This window comes from Filicampus tigris, chromosome 8, assembly GCF_054856515.1.
Source record: "Filicampus tigris isolate MCC_2025a chromosome 8, RoL_Ftig_1.0, whole genome shotgun sequence".
In the NCBI taxonomy this organism is placed as follows: Eukaryota; Metazoa; Chordata; class Actinopteri; order Syngnathiformes; family Syngnathidae; genus Filicampus; species Filicampus tigris.
In genome coordinates, this window is record NC_141224.1 from 26,928,286 (window position 1) to 26,948,427 (window position 20,142).

At 40.6% G+C, this 20,142-nt stretch overlaps 1 protein-coding gene across 7 annotated transcripts in view; it reads left to right on the forward strand.

The window, feature by feature from the left end:
* The window catches only part of LOC147144176 (CUB and sushi domain-containing protein 3-like), a 708,031-nt gene that overhangs the window by 646,416 nt on the left and 41,473 nt on the right, over positions 1 to 20,142 (forward strand). For all 7 annotated transcript variants that reach the window (XR_015087709.1, XR_015087711.1, XR_015087710.1 and 4 more), the window contains exons 62-64: positions 13,904 to 14,077; positions 14,310 to 14,383; positions 14,687 to 14,798. Coding sequence is in view for 4 of the 7 variants with exons in the window: in XM_086037006.1 (XP_085893132.1) it covers positions 13,904 to 14,077; positions 14,310 to 14,383; positions 14,687 to 14,798 (360 nt within the window). In the remaining 3 variants the exon portion in view is untranslated. The remainder of the gene's footprint in view (positions 1 to 13,903; positions 14,078 to 14,309; positions 14,384 to 14,686; positions 14,799 to 20,142) is intronic.

Below are 20,142 nucleotides of genomic sequence, written 5' to 3' on the forward strand. Positions count from 1 at the left end.
TATATATATAATATATATTCATTCATTCATTCATTATCCATACCGCTTATCCTCACAAGGGTCGCGGGGCGTGCTGGAGCCTATCCCAGCTGTCTTTGGGCAGTAGGCGGGGGACACCCTGAATTGGTTGCCAGCCAATCGCAGGGCACACAGAGACAGACATTCGCACTCACAATCACACCTAGGGGCAATTTTTTTAATTATATATTTATTTATTTATTTATTTTCAATAAGTCATATCAACTGAATTTGTTTTGAAGGTCCCTATTTTTGATAATGGCAATTATACATATAACACCCCATTGTAGGTAATTTAACCCTAAAATGACTCTAGTTTTGAAGTGTGACAACTCAAATGGCAAAGTCATTTCTGCTTTTTTTAAAAAATTTTTTTTTACTTCCAACCCCTCAACATGTTCAGGGGGATCAGAGCAACGCGTAAATATCTTTTTTTTTTTTTTTAATGCCCTTTGTGGGCCCTGCACACAGATCACAGCGTCCTCATGCTCCGTGCAATACAATGCATGGCGCTCGCATGCAATTACAGCCCTAAACCAAAAGGTAGCGCAAGACTAATTATTTTACTTGCACATGACTGCAAGACGAAACAAAGAACAAGCAGGTAACGTCCAGATGAGAAAAATACAGCTTTGATATAAAGCTTTCTGGTGACAAAACAGAGCATATCCAGCTAGCAACAAAAGTCTGTGCGCGCCGGCGAAAGCCTCATAATGACTCAAAGAAAAGCGATCGCCAGGCAACGTCATGTCATGTTTGCATTCGTGAGTGTTGGAGAAAAAGGGTGGTGCCAGAGACTAATTATTTAACTTGTACATGCCTAGAATAGGAACGAAGAAGAAGCCGGTGACGTCAGATACAAAGACAGCTGTTAAACCAAAGGGTGGCGCCAGAGACTAATTATTTTACTTGCACATGCCAAGAATAGGAACGAAGAAGCCGATGACGTCAGATGAAAAGAGACAGCAATTGATTGACAAAAACAATACGTGTGTGTGGCCCTCCAACGATCCAAACACCTCCAAAATGACTGGCGTGACATTGTGTCGCGCTGCCTTTATTTAGATACAAGGAAAAACCTTGTATATTTGTCTCTACCTGGCCCGCGTGTGCACGTGCACGCATGCGCGCTTTGCATTGCTTTGCAAGCACTCATAACGCCATTCGTGCATGCAGTACAATGTCCGTTGCACGTATTTATCTGCAACATGTGCGCGTGCACGTGCAACGCGTTTGCAAGCTTTGCACATGAACCCAAATACGCACACACACATCACGCACACACAAACACACAAAATATATTCAAATATACACGCTAGAGTAAAATACAGGTATTTTGTCGTGTATTACAATAGTTCCATATCACGCACGCGTTCGTGCACACCCGTGCGGGCACACACACACTGTGACACACTCACACTAATTTCTTCTAGTAATCCCAGTCGTTTTATCAGATGAATTTGCTGCGAGTACTTCTTTGTGCACTGAATATAATCCTTACTGAGCGCGGAGAAATTATTAGTCTCTGGTGCCACCTGGTGGTTTAGGGGTGTAAATCCACCCATTTGTTTTTCTCCATGGAATTCAGCCGCCTGAGAATGCATTTTTGCGGTCATCACCGGAAATGCATTAAAAACATCAGGATTATAAAATATTGAAAATTGTGAGTTATAATGGGAGTCAATGGGACATAAAATGTAATTTTGCCTATAATAAAGTAAGTATCTTTTAAATGCAATGGTTTAGAAATTACAGCTTTGTGCCATTTTTAACCTTGACCTGTTTCAACATTCTGTGTGAAATTTCTACTGCGTAGTTTTTTTTCCTATGCTTTTTTTTTTAATGATAACTCATCAAAACCATCAAAAAGACAAAATATGTAAAATACCTCCGAGGAAGAAAGGCGAAGGAATAAGCTACAGTGTCTCTTTTTATTGGCATGCTTTTTTTTTTTTTTTAATGATAACTCATCAAAACCATCAAAAAGACAAAATATGTACAATACCTCCCAGGAAGAAAGGCAAAGGAATAAGATACAGTGTCTCTTTTTATTGGCATTTTATGACTTCTTCAAACATGTATTTGCATTATTTTGCATTATTTAACTCCAGTAATACAGTATAAACAGTATGAACTGCAGCTTGACACAACATATTAAATGGAATAAAAAAAATAAAAAATAAACTGCCACTGGCCTGGGCTATAAGGCCACTAAATCGTTAATTTGAGCTTAGTGAAACATTAGACTTAAAAGTCCAGTAGTAAACAGACTGAACAGCAGCTTGACCAATTTGTAATATGAAATGTAACCAAAAAGAAAAAGTGCCACTGTACTGGCCTTGATAAAGACAATTTGAGCATAGTGCAACTTTAGACTAAACGGTCCAATAAACAGTTCAGTAAAAAGTATGAATAGCTTGACTTAAACTATGAAATGTAAACAAAAAGTGCCACTGGGCTAAGAAGCGACATCGGGGCAAGGGAGGAACTCCAGATATCGGTTGTAAAGGAGATGCTAGGCACGTCAGCCATCAGTACACCCAATTTGTCAGTCAATAGTTTGTGCACCTCGAGTATGCCTTTCTCGGCGATGTAGCAGCGTGAGGGTATTTGATACCGGGGCTCCAGGTACTCTGTATAACGACGCATTTCAAGTTGATCGACAAACAAAAATGGGTGGTCGTTTATAGCAATCCACTCGGCTATCAATGAGGTAATTTTACGAGCTTTTTCACTCTTCTTTTTGGCATATTTTCTCTCTTCTTGAAAGCCTCCTCTACTGTTGGCTGGTTCTTCCCCGGCTGAGTCCGTAGGAATTCGGCATGTGCTGCAGGATGTGTATTTTTCAAATGGCGAATGAGGTTGGTTGTGTTGAATGCAGACCTAACTCTCCCATCCCTCGAAATGCCACGTTTACAAATGGAGCAGATTGTAACTGCGTTGTTGTTGTCTTTGACCGAAAAGTGTTCCCAGACTGCCGACATGATCGCGCGCCTTCCTTTCAAGCTGCTTGTTCAACTGAGTGATGTTATACACACATCCGATGTAGCATTAGGGTTACCTTGAAATACTAATTTAGTCATTTTTCCCCTAACATTTGTAGCCTACAAATACCAAAAAAGCAGAGAAATGTTTGAGTAAAATATGTATACAATATATCCGATTTCTGAACAGGAAATAATTACGAGTCCAAGTCAAGACTGTAACCACGTGATCGAGATCGATATCCGATCATGTGATCGGATCGGAACCCTAATTGCAGGTGTGTTGAAAAGCTTAATGTGAGTTGAATGATCTGAATGTTGTGAATTTGAAATTGAAATGGTGTAAATGTGAAAAGTTGAATGCGCCAATGGAAATGAATGGTGAATAGTTGAATTTGTGTGTGTTTTTTAAGGGTGAATGAGTTGAATGTGTAGGAAGTAGGAATTTGGGGTGTGTTGAAAATCTTAATGTGAGTTGAATGAGCCGAATGTTTTGAATATGAAATTGGAATGGCGTAAATGTGAAAAGTTGAATGTGCCAATGGAAATGAATGGTGCATAGTTGAACTTGTGTAGGTTTTTAAAGGTGAATGAGTTGAATGTGTGGGAAGTAAGAATTGTAGGTGTGTTGATATGCTGGAAGAGTTGAATGAGTTGAACGACTTGAATGTTGTGAATTTGTTATTGGAATGGTGTAAATGTGCTGTCATATGTATAGCGCTTTTCTACTTTTTGGTACTTGTGTGAGTTTTTTAAGGGTGAATGAGTTGAATGTGTGGGAAGTAGGAATTGTGAGTGTGAATTTTTGGAAATTGGAATGGTGTAAATGTGAAACGTTGAATGTCATGTCATCTTCCAAACCGCTTATCCTATATAGGGTCGCGGGAAGTTGCTGGAGCCTATCCCAGCCGTCAATGGGCGAAGGCAGACTACACCCCCAACTGGTCGCCAGCCAGTCGCAGGGCACACATAGACACTGTCACTGAGCGGGAATCAATCCCACGCTGCCCGCACACAACTCAGGCGTGTGTACCACTACACTATCAGCGGACCTTGAAACGTTGAATGCGCCATTGAAAATGAATGGGTTTTTTTGGGGTGAAAAACGTAAAATTGTTAAAAATTTGAAAATTTGTGAAACAAGAAAAAATAGTACCCCAGAAGGCATGAATATTCTGAATGTTTTGAAACTTGAATGAAATGAATCGGGATCACACAGTAATAAGTTTAAAGAATAGGAATAACATATGTGTGAAGGCCTTCGTCTTCACACAATAATATTGAAAGGGATGTCATAATCGCTTGGAAAAATGTTTTTTTTTTTTTTAGGATACCATGGAAAAAAGTAATGCATATTATCTGATAAATCTTTTTGTACTAAATACTTAATACTAAATACTTGGTACTTTGGTACTTGGTCAAAATATCACATTCATTGTTGTAAATTCCATGCAAGAAAGCCATGCTATACTGCCTTTTATAACTAATTTAGATGTTACATTCTTTCTATTAAGTATTCTAACAAACAAAAGTCTCTGAAAACCATGGAGATTTGCAGTAATTTAAAGGTGTTTTTTAAAAAATGTTTGCCCCTAGAATGTTGTAGCATAACCTTTTTCTATATTTTTTAACCTCTTTTATTTGCTCTGTATTTTTAATCGTTATCTTGACTGATTGTCCTATTTGTTCTTGTATTGTATTTGTATTATTGATACAATTGTTCCTTATTCAACAATTTTGTATCATCTGTGTTTTGCAATTAAAAAAAATGTATTGCTGACACGTGTACGGGGACTTCAACATGCCGGCAGCATAAATAGCGAGCTCTCCGACATTGAGACTAAGAAAGCCCAATGGTCACGTCGATTTGAGAAATTGATAATAAATATAAGAGTGTCATAGTAAGGGCAATGAGAAAAAATAATGGAAGAAGTTGAATGTCAAATAAAAACGCAGATTTCACCATCGACAAGAACAACGAGCCAGCTAAGCTAACAGGCCTGCAAGCTCAGCCAACAAGTGAAGCAGCGAAATTCGGAGGAGAGGGCATTAAGCTAGCCAAAGAATTGATTGAATCTACGGGCGCGGAAAAGAAAGCCAAGCGGAAAACGTGACCAATCCAAGAGATAGAAGAAACAGAACGACCTGTGGAGAATATGGCAAACATGGACATGATTCTGCAAGAGATACAAGACTTTCGCCGGGAGAACTCTGAGAGTTTGCAAGAATTTAAGGAGGACATTAAGAAGACAAACAACAGAATCGATGATGTTGAGAGGCGGGTTGTGGAAGTGGAGGAGCACACCCATAGTCTGGAGGAAGCTACGATGGAGCTCGTGGAGCTGCAGAGGCAGATGGAGATGAGAATGACGGATTTGGAGGGCCGCGAACGCAGGGAGAATTTCCGAATTCATGGCGTGAAAGAAGGAGCAGAGGGAAGCCCAATCGATGATCACTTTTGTCGAAAAACTTCTCCGAGAGAAACTGGACTTGCCTCCCTCGTTTGACATGAAGATCGAAAGAGCACACCGAGCGCTTGTGTCGCAGCCCCCCAAAGATTCACCACCGAGGTCCATTGTGATGAAGCTACAAAGTTTCCGGAGTAAAGAAGAACTTATTAAGATAGCGTGGCAGAAAAGGGGTTTCATCTACGACGGAAGAAAAGTATTTCTGAGGTTCTGAAAAGACGCGAAGAGTACACAGAGGCAAAGAGGGCACTACGAGGGAAACACATCCGCTTCCAGGCACCTTTCCCGGCAAAGCTTTGGGTGTTCTATGACGGAGAAGCACGCGTCTATAACACGGCGGCGGAGGCGACGAAAGACCTGTGGCCCGAGGCTTTGAGGTGGAGGTCGTGGAGGTACCGGACACTTGTACGGAGCGGATTAAACGACTGATGTGGATGAAGACCCGCACGGCGGAAGCAAGTGGCGCGACGGAGATTTCGATTGGATATAAACAGAAGCTGCAAGCTTTCCGGAAAAATCGAGACGCTTAGGTGAACATTTGATAATGTCAAGCGATTAAGGAGGGATAAAGGTTTCTGGACAACAGAGGTGAGAAACATGTTTCAGTTTTCTTCAGGTTGCAGCGTTTTGTACAAGTGATCTTTTTCCAAATGTGTATCCTCACAAGCAAAGGGTGTCGGAGTAGCACTTAATTGCAGATTTATGGACAAGGCAGCGAGGGCCCTCTGCACCCAGGGAGCAGAGGACATCCCTCTGAGCGGACAGAAAATCAAAGCTCACACAGGGTCAACATTCAGACCTCACATAAGGAAGTTTGTATTGTGAATGTTTTGTTACATGTTTGTTCAACATTGTATATAGTTCAATATTGGTTTTGTAGCGAAAGGGGGTTAAATATGAAAGGGAGAATGAGTCAAATGTCACTTTGTCCGACGAACAATGGCATCCAAAAATAGCATTAGTGTAGTCTCATATAATGTGAATGGTGTACTCAACCCAACCAAAAGGAGTACGATATTGAGTAAGATGAAAAAAGAAGAAGGTGGGGTGATATTTTTGCAGGAGACCCATCTGACTGAGAAGGAACATTCTAAGCTTAAAAGAAATGGTTCCAACCAAATATTATCCTCTTCTTAAAAGCCAGGCCACCGGAGAGGGGTAGCTATCCTAATTTCGGGGAGAATCTCATTTGAAAAAGTATCGGTGACGTGATGGAGAGGGGCAATATATCTTGGTTAAGGGGAAACATGAGGGGGAGATGGTGTCCTTTCTCAATATATATGCTCCACCAGGCTCAGAGTGGAATTTTTACAGACAGATGTTTGATTTGATGACATCACAGGCAGAGGGTACTCTGATTGCTGGGGGTGATTTGAACCAAAGACTACACCCACAAGTAAGACTCCTGTGGAAAAGCAATACAAAAAAATGACTAGCTATGACTAGCAAAAAAATAAAGGGTCTATTATGTGAAATGGGAATGGGGGATGTATGGAGAGATTTACATCCCTCCAGTAAGGACTACATTTATTATTCACCACCACACAATATATACTCAAGGATTGATTACTTCCTAGGTAATATGCTAAGGATATGTATCGAGTTGAAAAATGTGATATCGGGTAATGATTGGGGGATTTTTCAGACCACAGTCCTCTTTATCTAACACTTCGCCTGGAAAGTGAGAAAAAAACAACAATCTGGAGACTGAACCCAAATCTATTAAAAGGACAAATAAAGGAAGAAATTGTGAAAGAACTCGAAATGTATATAAAAGAAAACAACAATGCTGAGGTTTCCCCGGCGGTGCTTTGGGATACATTTAAGGCTGTTTTGAGAGGTATGTTAATAGCTAAATGAGCATATCTTAAAAAGCTAAGGCAGTTCAAATTTGATACTCTGAAAACAGATTTAAAGCAACTAGAACGTGAGCATAAGGGGAATTTGGAAGAGAGCACAAATGAAGAAATTAAAAAAAAGAGAGCAGGGATTTCCAGACTATAAGACGCAACTTTTTTCCTAGATTTTGAGCCATGCGGCCTATAGTCCGGTGCGGCTATTCTGTGGATTTTTCTTCCACCGCTCAGGGCGCTCTAACCGGAATGACAGTACAATTGAATGCAATACATTTTCCATTAACTAGATGTGACTGCAGGTGGAGGAGTTCAACAGGCGAGGGCGCCTTAGACTAGGTTATTGCATTAGGTGCTGTAATGCTTTGAATCTATATTTTCCTAGAGGTCCGTGAAGCGCACATGAATGTGATTGGCTGATGTTACGTCTGTTCTGTTGTTTCGATGTGAAATGCTATTGTTGATTTAGTACGTCGTGTGTTAGATTGGCTGACTTTATTAACATAAAACAAAACAGTTTCTTTTCCAAAATATTATAAAAATAGAGTGGGTGCGGCTTATATAACGGTGCGGCTTATAGCCCGGAAAATACGGTATATACGCAGGAGATTTAAAAAAGCTATTGTTTATAAAACAAAGCTATTACGAAGTAGGGGGTAAGTCAACAAAATGCTTAGCATATAAATTGAAAAAACAGGAGGCGAAAAACTCAATCTACAAAATAAGAGACCCACAAACACGGTCAATGGTGACTAAAACTAAGGAAATACAAAAATGCTTTGAAAGTTATTATACGAATCTCTATGCTCAATCAAAAGCATGTAATGAACTCCAGATGGACCAGTTTTTTGAAAAATTAAATTTACCCCAAGTAACAAGAGAAGAGAATGAGTCTTTGATAGCTGAAATAACAGTTGAGGAAATAAACAGAGCAATTTCTAATCTTAAACCCAACAAATCCCCTGGAACTGATGGATATACCAAAGTGTGGTATAAATCGCTGAGGGTAACATTGATACCACTTTTACACAAAACATTTAACTGGGTGTCAAAGGAGGGAGGAATTCCTTACTCTTGGAGAGAAGCTATTATATCGGTGATTCCGAAGGAGGGAAAAGACGAAAAGGAATGCTCCAGCTACAGGCCCATCAGTGTTCTTAACCAAGATTATCAATTGTTCACAGCCATCCTAGCGAGACGTCTAGAAATAATTTTGCCAGGCATAATCTAGTTGGATCAGACGGGTTTTATAAAACGGAGACAGACGCAGGATAATATTAGGCGCACCCTCCACGTGCTGCACCATATGATAAAAAATCGGATGGGAGGAATAGTGGTAGGAATAGACGCGGAAAAAGCATTTGATTCGGTTTGGGATTTCCGATATAAAGTGCGGGAACGGTTTCGGTTCCACAGGAGCTTTATTAAGACCATACACGCTTTGTACAATACACCTACAGCCAGGATTAGGGTTAAGGGGAGTCTGTCGAACTTATTTACACTGGAACGAGGATGTCGACAAGGATGTGCGGCGAGTCCTTTACTCTTTGCAATTTTTCTAGAACCTCTTGGAAGATGGATAAAACAAAATGAGAATATAACTGGTATTGCTATGGGGGGAGGGGTACAAAAAATAGCGCTTTTTGCAGACGATGTATTATTATACTTATCCAACCCAGACACATCCTTTCCTGCACTCATGTCAACCCTTATAGATTATGGGCATTTTTCAGGGTATAAAATTAATATACAAAAGACCCAGGTCATCACTTTCAATTATAGACCATCCCAGGAGATTATGGACAATTATGAGATAAAATGGACTCAGAAGCAATCAAATATCTGGGAATAAATCTTCCCCGAAATGTAGGACAATTGAAAGCCATTAACTTTGATCCGCTGATTAGAAAAATTAAATTGGATATTTCCAGATGGAATCTGATACCCTATATGACCATATCACAAAGAGTAGAGGTGATTAAAATGTATATACTGCCGAGGCTTCGGTACCTGTTTCAGAGTCTGCCAGTGGAGGTAACAGGAGGGGAATTTAGGGAGTGGGATAAAATGATTTCAAGATTTGTCTGGCAGGGGCAGAGACAGAGAATTAGGTACGGAATGTTGCAGTTACCTAAAAATAAAGGACGACTGGGAATCCCATGCTACTATCAGGCGGCTCAATTAAAGATATTATTATATGTGAGCGATCCCTCTTACTCAGCTAAATGGAAAGATATTGAAGAAAGCACAACCGATGGTGTCCCTATACAAGCTATAATAGTGGACATGGACTTGAGAAAACATATTGAGGAATTGTCAAACCCATGGCTGAATTCATCACTCAACATTTGGTCTGAAATCCTAATCCAGAAACTATTTGAAAACCCAAAGTAAGATTCAAAGATGGATTGGGAGTGATTCTGAATTTATTCCTAACAGAACAGACAGGAGGTTTTAGAAATTGGAATTTTTGGGAACTCTTAAATAATAGTTCAAAATAATATTTTGGGAACTCTTTTTTCAAGTTTTCAAGAGTTGAAAGAGCAATATGGGTTATCAAATCGAGATCATTTCAGGTACTTGCAAATGCGGCATTATCTGACTCAAATAAGGGGGGCAACCTTGGAGGGGAGGGGGTCCGACATTTTTGGAATGCTCACTTCGGCACAGAAGTCTACTCTGGGGAAACATCTAATTTCCAGGATTTATATGGGAGTTGAAGAATTAAAAGGGAATGATACAGTGTATATAAAGGAGAAGTGGGAGAGAGAAGCAAATATTGTCATATCAGTAGAAGAATGGGAAGTTATAAATAAAAAGCAGTGGAGTACAACTTATTCTTTATCTTGGAGGGAACACTGGTGGAAAAATGTTGTAAGATTTTTTAGGACACCATCACAGACAAAATACCATGATACAAAATGTTGGAGATTATGTGGCACAGGAAAAGCAGACCATTATCATGTGTTCTGGGGGTGTCCGTCCATTGGCAGTTATTGGCATGAGCTGAAGAAACATGGATAAAATACTGATGGTAGATCTCTCACTTACGTTTGAAGCATTTTACTCGGGAAAACCTGGAATTACTTTTACCAGCTTTGGAGATAAATATATGTATAAGATAATGTTGGTGGCAAGTAAAAAAACGATTACCAGAGAACAATGAGATACCGAGATTTGAGGATTGGGTTGAGGTGATAAACATATATGTGATGGAAAAATTGACATTTACTTTGAGACTACGGGGGATAAATTTGATAGAATTTGGAAAAGTTGGAAGGACTACATAGCATCAATTAGATTGGACTTGATTTGATATTGTACCCGAGTTAAAAGCTACAGAAGTTGACATGTTTTGTTGTCTATTTTGTCAGTTATCTTTGGGTGTGTTTTTTTTTTCCTCTTGTCTTTTCCTTCTTCCCATATATCAATTGGTGTAAATATGTACATGTAACATTGATAGGCGAAGATTTGGTTGAAATATCTGGTCAAATGGACGGTAGCGGGAGAACCACTGAATGCAACATTGATTTTGAAATGTAGGAGGGTGGAAATGCCACGTTTTGTCTTCCTTTAGTTTAAATTGTATTAGTATTATTATTTTACTTATTGATTTACTATATATATATATATATATATATATATATATATATATTATGTATGTAATTTTTTTTTTTTTAATACTTTATTTCTATTTTCAATTTGTAAAACAGGTGTAAATGTTCAATAAAGAGTGTAAAAAAAAAAAGTATTGATTTTGCCTGTGACTTGCATGGAAACCAGCAGATTGTTGTAGTAGTCAAACGAACTTTAGTCATATTTTGAAGTGAAAATAATCCTCACAAGTCAAATTACAACACTGCAAAGTTCAATGCTTTTTAAGGCATGGAACACGGAGAGCTTCGTTCCTAGCTAATCAGGTAGCCAGTTCGCTAATTTCCGCTCAGTTGTGCTGTACTTCACAACAAAATAATTACAGGTAGGGCAAACAATACAATTTCACATGTGTTAGAAACATAGCTGGTGGAGCAGGGGAGGAGACGCCTGTGTGTGTCCCACTGTCTCTGACTGCGACCGTGATTTTCAGTCACTCCACTGCTCTGCTGCGTTCACGTGACAAATGAAGAGAGAGCAACAGAGGTCGAGTGTGTGTGCGGAGGGGGCGCATATCGGGGCATTATTTTTTATAAAAGCTGCATGTTTAATCATGCAGCTCTTATCAAAGATTGTGTCAACACAGAGGTCGAGTGTGTGTGCGGAGGGGGCGCATATCGGGGCATTATTTTTTATAAAAGCTGCATGTTTAATCATGCAGCTCTTATCAAAGATTTTGTCAACATTGACCTCAGTAAAATGTTAAAAAAAAATGTTACTGGCACTGTCTTGAGAGAGGGCAGAGGGGCAAGTGCTTCAGCACCACCTGGGGTCTATCTGTGCATACCACTGCCTATCCCCCTAGCTAAATGACTCAGTCACATCATCCATCCATTATCCGAGACGGTCCTACAGTCAAGTTTAATAGATGTACATCACCCGCAAAATTGAAAGATTTATCATCCACTTGTGTTCATCTATTGCGGATGTTGTTACAACATCATTTAAAATGTTGTTCTGGGTGATCAGCAGCAGTTGACTCTGTTTTTCTTTGCGGTCTCTGCTTGTGTTCAGTATTCATTTACTCAACATTTAATGTAGCTTTGTTACAGAGATGAATGAATGGATGAATGTCTACCCAATTTGACTTTTTAAGTACAATCAACAAAACTTCACACTTGCCATTGTAAATGGATCATCTACGGCAGGGGTGTCAAAGTCAAATGGACGGAGGGCCAAATAAAAAATTTACGACAAGCCGAGCCGAACTGATAGAATGTTCATTTTTTAAAACGTCCAGATTGGATCGGGTCCTTCACGACAAGCTGATGATGTCACGCTTTATATTTCTGTAATATATTTCTTTGCCTCTATGTTTGTCACCCCACTGGATGTTGTGTTTTTATGTTCGGAGTTACTAAATGAAAAATAAAATAAAGTACATTACTCCTACTTTTTTACGTCACTTCCGCTTATGACTCGAGAAGAAGCCGCTGCCGGCCTTGTGAAACAAGATTAGCGGAAAGTTTGCGTTTCTCCTGCCAAACTGGAAACAATTTTCTGGTTGACTCGGGCTGCAAGATTCTGCAAGATTGTATGAACTGTACATAATGTGCAGTAAAATGGAGAGGATCATGTGATTGGTATGATGTCTCCAGCTGACTCTATTTTCGGGTGGCAAGGTATGAATGTGGGTGCTCCTGTCAGAAAACACAGGCCCGTATTCCACTTGACACATCTATTTATTGTGGTCTGCAACAATAGACAAAGAATAACCTAACAACATCATCCAATGCACATCCATTAGTTTACAATATGCCTAAACATTACAGTTCACTGTATTACGCAATTAAACAGCCAAACAATACATACAATACACATTCACAAGTTACATCACTAGAATAGTTAGCATACTAGCCGAAATAACTAGTGTTCATCAAAGTGACATCACTATCGAGAACATATCTAGGCTATTATGTACAGCAGTTACCTGACACGAACCTACATGATTAAAGTCACCTTTTAACATTTACACACAACAACAAACGTGGTGAAACACGGGCAATCTGCAAATACTGAGTTTGCTGGCACGAACAAACTACTAGATAGCTGTGTCAAAGGACGAAAAAGAAAAGAAACCACGTCTCTTGCTATCAACACTTAGCGATCGAGGAGCGTTCAATGCCTGCTCATACTGTGGGACATCTCAGCACTACTCACTACATCAAAACTCAATGAATTTATCAAATGCCAACAATTACTAATAATAAAACGTGAGATTTCTAACATGAAGTATTTCTTAATAAAGCGTGTTTTACTCCAAATAACTTTTCACCACAATTCAATTCTGAAAGCCACGAAAACTGACATGAAGTCTTCAGTCGGCACGTAGACGACCGAAGGACAACCCTCCCAAAAGTAGGCGTAATGTTCGTTATAACAACAGCCAGGGGGTGGCCCTCATAGATGCAAAGAAATAGATTGCAGAAATAGTGTAATGAATCGGGTTAGCTGTGTTGTTTCCGAGGTTTAATGAATGCATCGTGTGGCTCGCTGGATGGGAGGGCATGCGAGCGAGAGTAGTGGAGGTGGACGAAGAGGAGAGCCATTGCTCTTTCTTGACTGAACGGTTGTCGTACAGTATTGGGAGTCGGCTGCGGCCCACAGTAGCCGGTTGGACTAATAAAAATGTGCTAATTAAACTACGTCTGTTTTTGGAAGACGCTACAATATATTTTAAAGCGTGACGTCATCGGCAGGCGCGAAGGAACCGATCACATCTGCTACCCACACCGGCTTGCTGCGGGCCGGATCTAATAATAAAGCAATATCATCCCAGGGGCCGTAGAAAACTTTCTCGCAGGCCAGATGTGGCCCGCGGGCCTTGACTTTGACATGTGTGATCTACGGTATGTTGGACGTTTGCCATCAGATCATAATTTTTGCAACTTTTTAATTTTTTTTTTTTAATTCTCTGCCTTCGCAGCCAAGTTCTGTGGATATCCTGGTACGCCTGACAAGGGACAGCGAGAAGGGCGCAGCTTCATCTTTAAGTCAGAAGTCACATTTAACTGCGGTACCCCTTATGTGCTGGTAGGATCAACAACACGCAGATGCCAGGAGGACGGCACCTGGAGTGGATCTCAGCCTCGCTGCATCGGTGCTAAACACTGTCTCAAACATGAAGATTAATTTCTATGTATAGTTATGTTTACTATTGTTTATTTTCACTGAGTTCAAGTGAGATTAAATCATAAAGGCATTATAAAATGTTAGAAGGCAAGAAATAAAGCCCATAAATAGACTGCTTATTTTTTAATCATCCATTTTATACTGACTTTCTCATACTCTTCAGCTAATGCTACTTTTTCTCATCACAAATTATTTTTCAGAGCCCTCAAGAACCACATGTGAAAATCCAGGAGTGCCCGAACATGGCTTCATGAATTATACAACTGGTTTTAAGGTGAATGAATGAATTATGTTTTAGAAAACACTGAACACTGTGTACTTCTTGTGTATTGATTTATCGAGCTGCATTGAAGATTGTAATTTTGTTGATTTCCAGATAGTGGATCTGTACTTACATGAGCACAGTTGAAATAAACACGAAAGCAAAGCAAAGCCAGCTTTGTGATTGGATCACTTGAAACAAAACAAAAAATTGGAACTCCACTCCAAAGATGTTATCTGTTACCCTCACATAATACATAATCATTTAAAAAATATATATTTTGGATCACTTGGTTTTCTGTGTGTTTGTGTCCAGGTGGGCAGCAGAGTGGACTTCCAGTGCCAACAGGGACACATCCTGCAGGGCTCCATAACCCGCCTATGTTTACCAGATCTCACATGGTCCGGCTCCCAGCCTACCTGCATCCGTAAGTACTTGTGCTTCACGCTCCTCAAAGGAAATTTTAAACCCTTTTAGCAACTATTAAAATTAATAATGAGCAAAATTTGGGTGCATTAATGGAAACTTCTAGAGATTCTTAGACTCCCTCCGTAGCAGTTTACCTCCGCATTCAGACTGCAAATGAATTTGCTGGTATTTGTGCAAAGCCATCATTTCCAAATTTTACAAAACCTTGTTTCAAGACTATGTCGTTGATTCACTTGTTGTCATGGAAGTTTTTGCCTCCACCAGGTGTTTGGAGCCACCTCTGAATTCTGACCATTGCCAAGTGGCCCAAAGCAGGCTAACTTCTGCTGTGTCACCCTTTTCAGACAGAGCCTCTGTAAACTGAAACACTCTTACGACTGTCACCATTTGACTGCACGCACAGTGGAGGTAGTGAGTGACAAGGGGTTTCACATGATAACTTGTAATCTTGATCTAACCACTATGGTAACTTCCACTTACATTTCCTGGAGACATTTGTGATGAGGTGGCAGATACATTGCAATGACTCCATTCCATTTTCTGCATAATCTGCTATTTGTGCATGCCATAAAATGTGTTGTGTGTTTTGTGTGTGCACATTTGAGTTACACACTGACCAATTTTAATCTCTTATCCAAATTTTTAAATGTGAGAGACCCCACACATGACTGTTTTTATTGTGTCTAATGTGCACAAGATGCCCGGTACACGTGTAATGTACGATACATATATCAATCAATCAATCAATCACATTTTATTTATATATCTCCTCCCCCAAACCGGTGTGAGGAAGCATGTTGCCACAGGGCATCCCAAGTACTACTTTGCAGTTGCAAACTCTTCTCCACCTGTGGGACACAGCCAGCTCTTTCCTGTCTGACCGGTCCATTGTGGTGTTTATGAAGTAAAAAAATAAACATAAAATATGTGAGCGGATGGTACAAGCGAGTAAGAGCTACAACATGCCTGCAGTGTTGCCAACTTTGCAACGTCACTATATTTAGCAGAGCTGGGCATCGCCAATTTCCGGTCTGCATATTTAATCTATCCAAGTGGTCCCAATCGACATCGAGAACGGACTTAACCTGTACCACGTCACACGCAGGTGCCGCATTCCTGACACGTGGGCAAGTAAGGAAAAAATAAATAAATAAAACAGTGTTGCTTACCTTACCATCCCACAGACGCAATGACGTGCCCCATATTGTTTATAGATAAGTGTAGATATAGGTTTAAGCTCATATCTTTGACTCCTAAACTTTGGAGGCATTCAGAATGAGATGTTTCTAGCTGAAGTATGAAAATTGATGCCAGTTAAGAATTGTGAAATCCACAAAGGTTGTAATCAGGACAATTCAATAGACGCAAATCAAAATTTATTGTCACGAATTGAGGCTCACTTGAAAACGTGAGCTAGGGGGTTTGGGAACGGACACTTCACCACCTCCCCTTTTTCGTAAGGAGACAAAAACGCCTGGCCTTTGTCTCTCCTCTCTCTCTCTCTCTCTCTCTCTCTCTCTCTCTCTCTCTCTCTCTCTCTCTCTCTCTCTCTCTCTCGTTAATTTTATTTAATCTTTTGGCTGCATTTTTGATTGCGCTCCCACGCGCCAGGAAATTGGCCGCGGTCGACCTGCAAAAGCTCTGGGGGTTCTGCAAACCTCCATCACCACGAACATGTGGTAGATGAGCCGACTTCGGCGCTGGGAAGGAAATGCTGAAGCAGCACGCCGGTTTTGCTCTTTCCGGCCCACATGAGAACCCAACCAAGCTTTTGGTCCCGCTCCCAGCAGCCTTCTTTTGCATTTTCTTTTTCCCTTTTTTTTCCTCCCACCTGCAAACGAGAGAAGGTCCTTCCCCCCTTCGCTCCCCATGTGAGACTCTGCAAACGTAAGTGACCACTCTGCAGCTCGCCAGGGATTTTAAGTAGGTGCATACAAAATTGATAGTGAACGCTAGCATTGAGCTGTGCATTTCTCTAGTCATCCTTACACCCTCTCACGCTCATCTATCAGATGTCCTATTTTCCCTGTAGCTCCCAATTATTTTTGATATTTGTTTTCCTTTTTCCCATTTATTTAGGCTTGCCATATCATAGTATTTACTTGTATATTTCACTAGTTGTAGTTAACCCATTAAGCTGGCTCGACAGCTCCCCAAAACATAAGGTCGCCTTTGGAATTCCCCTTGAAAACGTGAAGTTCATTCATTATTATTTACTGTTATAATCAAAGATGTAAAAATAATGTGTCAGAGCAAGAGAAGCACTATTTTACTAAAATCGAGTGGTAATTACCATCTATTCTGTTACAAACACGTCAATATCGTCATTGTCTACAAACCATACATCACGTTCGACTGGTTCCACTGGTTCAAAGTCCACAAGCGCATTGTCTATATGTCACTGCTGTTACTTATTTCATTGCTCCCGGTGATCGACGGCGTCCGCCATTAGCCTACGGCTCAAAATAATTCTGCGACATCCTCCGTGGTCTTGCGACACCGTCACGTGTGTATTCTGATGCATTAAATTGTCTAAGAGACGGAGAATTGGATTAAAAAAGACACAGACGTATCCGCTCGCCCAGCTTTAAAGGTAGAAAGACACAACAGAGCTCCCGGCTCTAGTGGTAGAAACGAGGTTATGCACTCCCGTCCTTAATGGTAAACTTTGTCCATATTCAGAAGCCAAGCGTGAATTGTGTGTGTTTGGGTCAAGGTATCAAACTATTTTATTCCAAGAGCTTACAACGTATTTCATTGTAGTGCCTTCACTTCTCAAGACTGATGTAATGAGGTTTTTCGTCAAATTCCCCTCTAAATAACCTAAAATTTTGACGTAGTGCCCCTAGAGGCGAGCAGGACTAATGCAGGCATTGCTCCCGGCCGCTATTAACTATCGACACTCTTACGAGTGACCCCCATGATCGCTACAACAGCAAGGGTCCCAAAATAGAACCCTGTGGAACACCATATGATAGAGGGGCAGAGCGGGACACAGGGGAACCTAGGCTAAAAGAAAAGGTCCTGCCAGCCAAATAGGATCCAAACCACTCTATAGCGCTTCCACTAATGCCCACTTGGAGTTGCAAACGAGCCAAAAGAATACCGTGTTCCACCATATCGAATGCTGCAGTCAAATCCAACAAACAAAAGACATAGTCTCCAGTGTCAGTTTCCAGGAGGATCATTAAAAACACATAACAGGGCTGACTCTGCGCTATGCATCATGATGAAGTCTGACTGGAAAACTTCCATGACATTATGTTCATCCAAGAAATACCAAGAAATATTTTAACTGTGAGTGCACCACGTTTTCCAGAATTTTAAAAATAAAAGGCATCTTAGAAATGGGTCTAAAAATTGACAGCACACCTTGATCAAGAGCAGGTTTCTTAACCCATTAAAGCCTAAAGCCCCTCATGAGACATCTCTCCAAAACCTACGGTCGTCTTTGGAGTCACCCTTGAAAACCTGACATTCCCCCAAAATTTGAGAGCTTAGACGTGTGGCTTTCACACAGGCCCGAATTTATTAATCTTTACTGTTTCAATCAAAGATGCAAGTGAAGCACTAAATTTAATAAAGAAAATCAGGTGGTAATTACCATGCTGTGTTCTTTTACAAAGAGATTGAAATCGTCTACGAACATACATCTTAACCATACATCACGTTTTGATGGTTTCATCAGGGATGTGTGCGACTAGACGTTTAACCGTTTAACCGTATACGATTTATTAAACGTTTAGTATTTTATTAGTCGGTTAAACACTGCATTAAGTATCACGCATCTTGTTCCTCATGCCTCTGCCTGTCAACAAGCTGAGCACCGAGAGAATTGCTCCCCTCCCACCCGCCCACACGTACACATAGTAGGGGGCGGGGATACTACGTTTTGGGAATAATATTTAGAAAAGTAAATTCTGAAGATGTCGAAGCTACCACGAAAAAAACCCCGGCACCGTTTCTTCCATTGAGGTGTTTCCTTTGGATGTGATTTCTCATCGCTCCGGTAGAGTAGAATAGAGTAGTAGTAGTAGTAGTAGTAGTAGTAGTAGTAGTAGTAGTAGTAGTAGTAGTAGTAGTAGACTAAGCGAGTTTATGCTGAACCTACAGGTCGACGATGGCCCTGTGGGTATGGCGGCGGGGCCAGGCAGACGAGCATGAGAGCGTTTGTTACAGCCAGGCGCTGCGACGCTCACCGCACAGCAAAGATTAACCAACTAATTTGTGAAATGACTGCCCGCGATATGCTGCCACTTTCTTTTGTTGAGGGCAAAGGGTTTGAAAAATGAATGCAGTATATCGAGCCTGAGTATACGGTGCTAAGTCGCAAAAAACAATCACGCCCCAACTCGAGAGTAACCATAACCAAATAAAAGAGGAGATGCTACGAGCGATTGAGCAGGTCAACTACTGTATGTGGCCATAACTACAGACGGATGGACGTCCATAGCCACCGAATCTTAGATGACTATAACGTGTCATATGTGGACATCTCCGCAGCTGTGTGCTTCAGACATGCACCTTGGGGGAAAGATACGCAGATGAAAACTTGGCTGCTCACCTGCGGAGTGTGATGGGTACATGGGCACTAGAAAATAAAGTCTTCGCCTGTGTGCATGATAATGCCGCTCACATGGTGCTGGAGAATGAGACCCTGCTGGACTGGGAGTCAGTACCATTACTCATTACATTATTCATAATAAATGCCATGCATTGCAATGGCAAATGTATCAGAAATGTATTTCTCTTTCAATTGTTCACCTTTATTCAGTCAGTTGTTGTTATATCAATATAATTTAAATGAACAAACTGTCCTGAATGTTTGGGCTAAAATAGCCCCTAAATACACAAAGTATTTGCATTGTAAACTTTGAATTCAATATGTATTAAATTTCAAGTTTTCTTGCTTATAGACAAGTCGACTAGTCGCAAATAAAAATTTGAGACTAGTCAGCGGGCAAATTGGTCGAAAATCCCATCCCTAGGTTTCACAGCTTTAAAGTCCGCGAGCGTGTCATCTATATCACTGCCGTGACTTATATCAGAGCTCGACTGTGCCTCCATTACTCCTCGTAAGAAATTACGGATATCCTCGGACAACACACGACACCGTCACATGTATATCCTGATGCATTCCATTGGCTAAGAGACTGAGAATTGGATTAAAAAAAAAGAAAATGACATATACACTCTCCCGGCTTTAAAGGGAGAAACACGCAACAGCGCTCCCAGCTTTAATCGTAGAAACGTGCTTAAACAGGGGTTGCACTACAGCATGTTTAGAATGTTGGGGGATTACACCAGGAGACAGGCTGCTGTTGATAATGGCCAAAACCGAT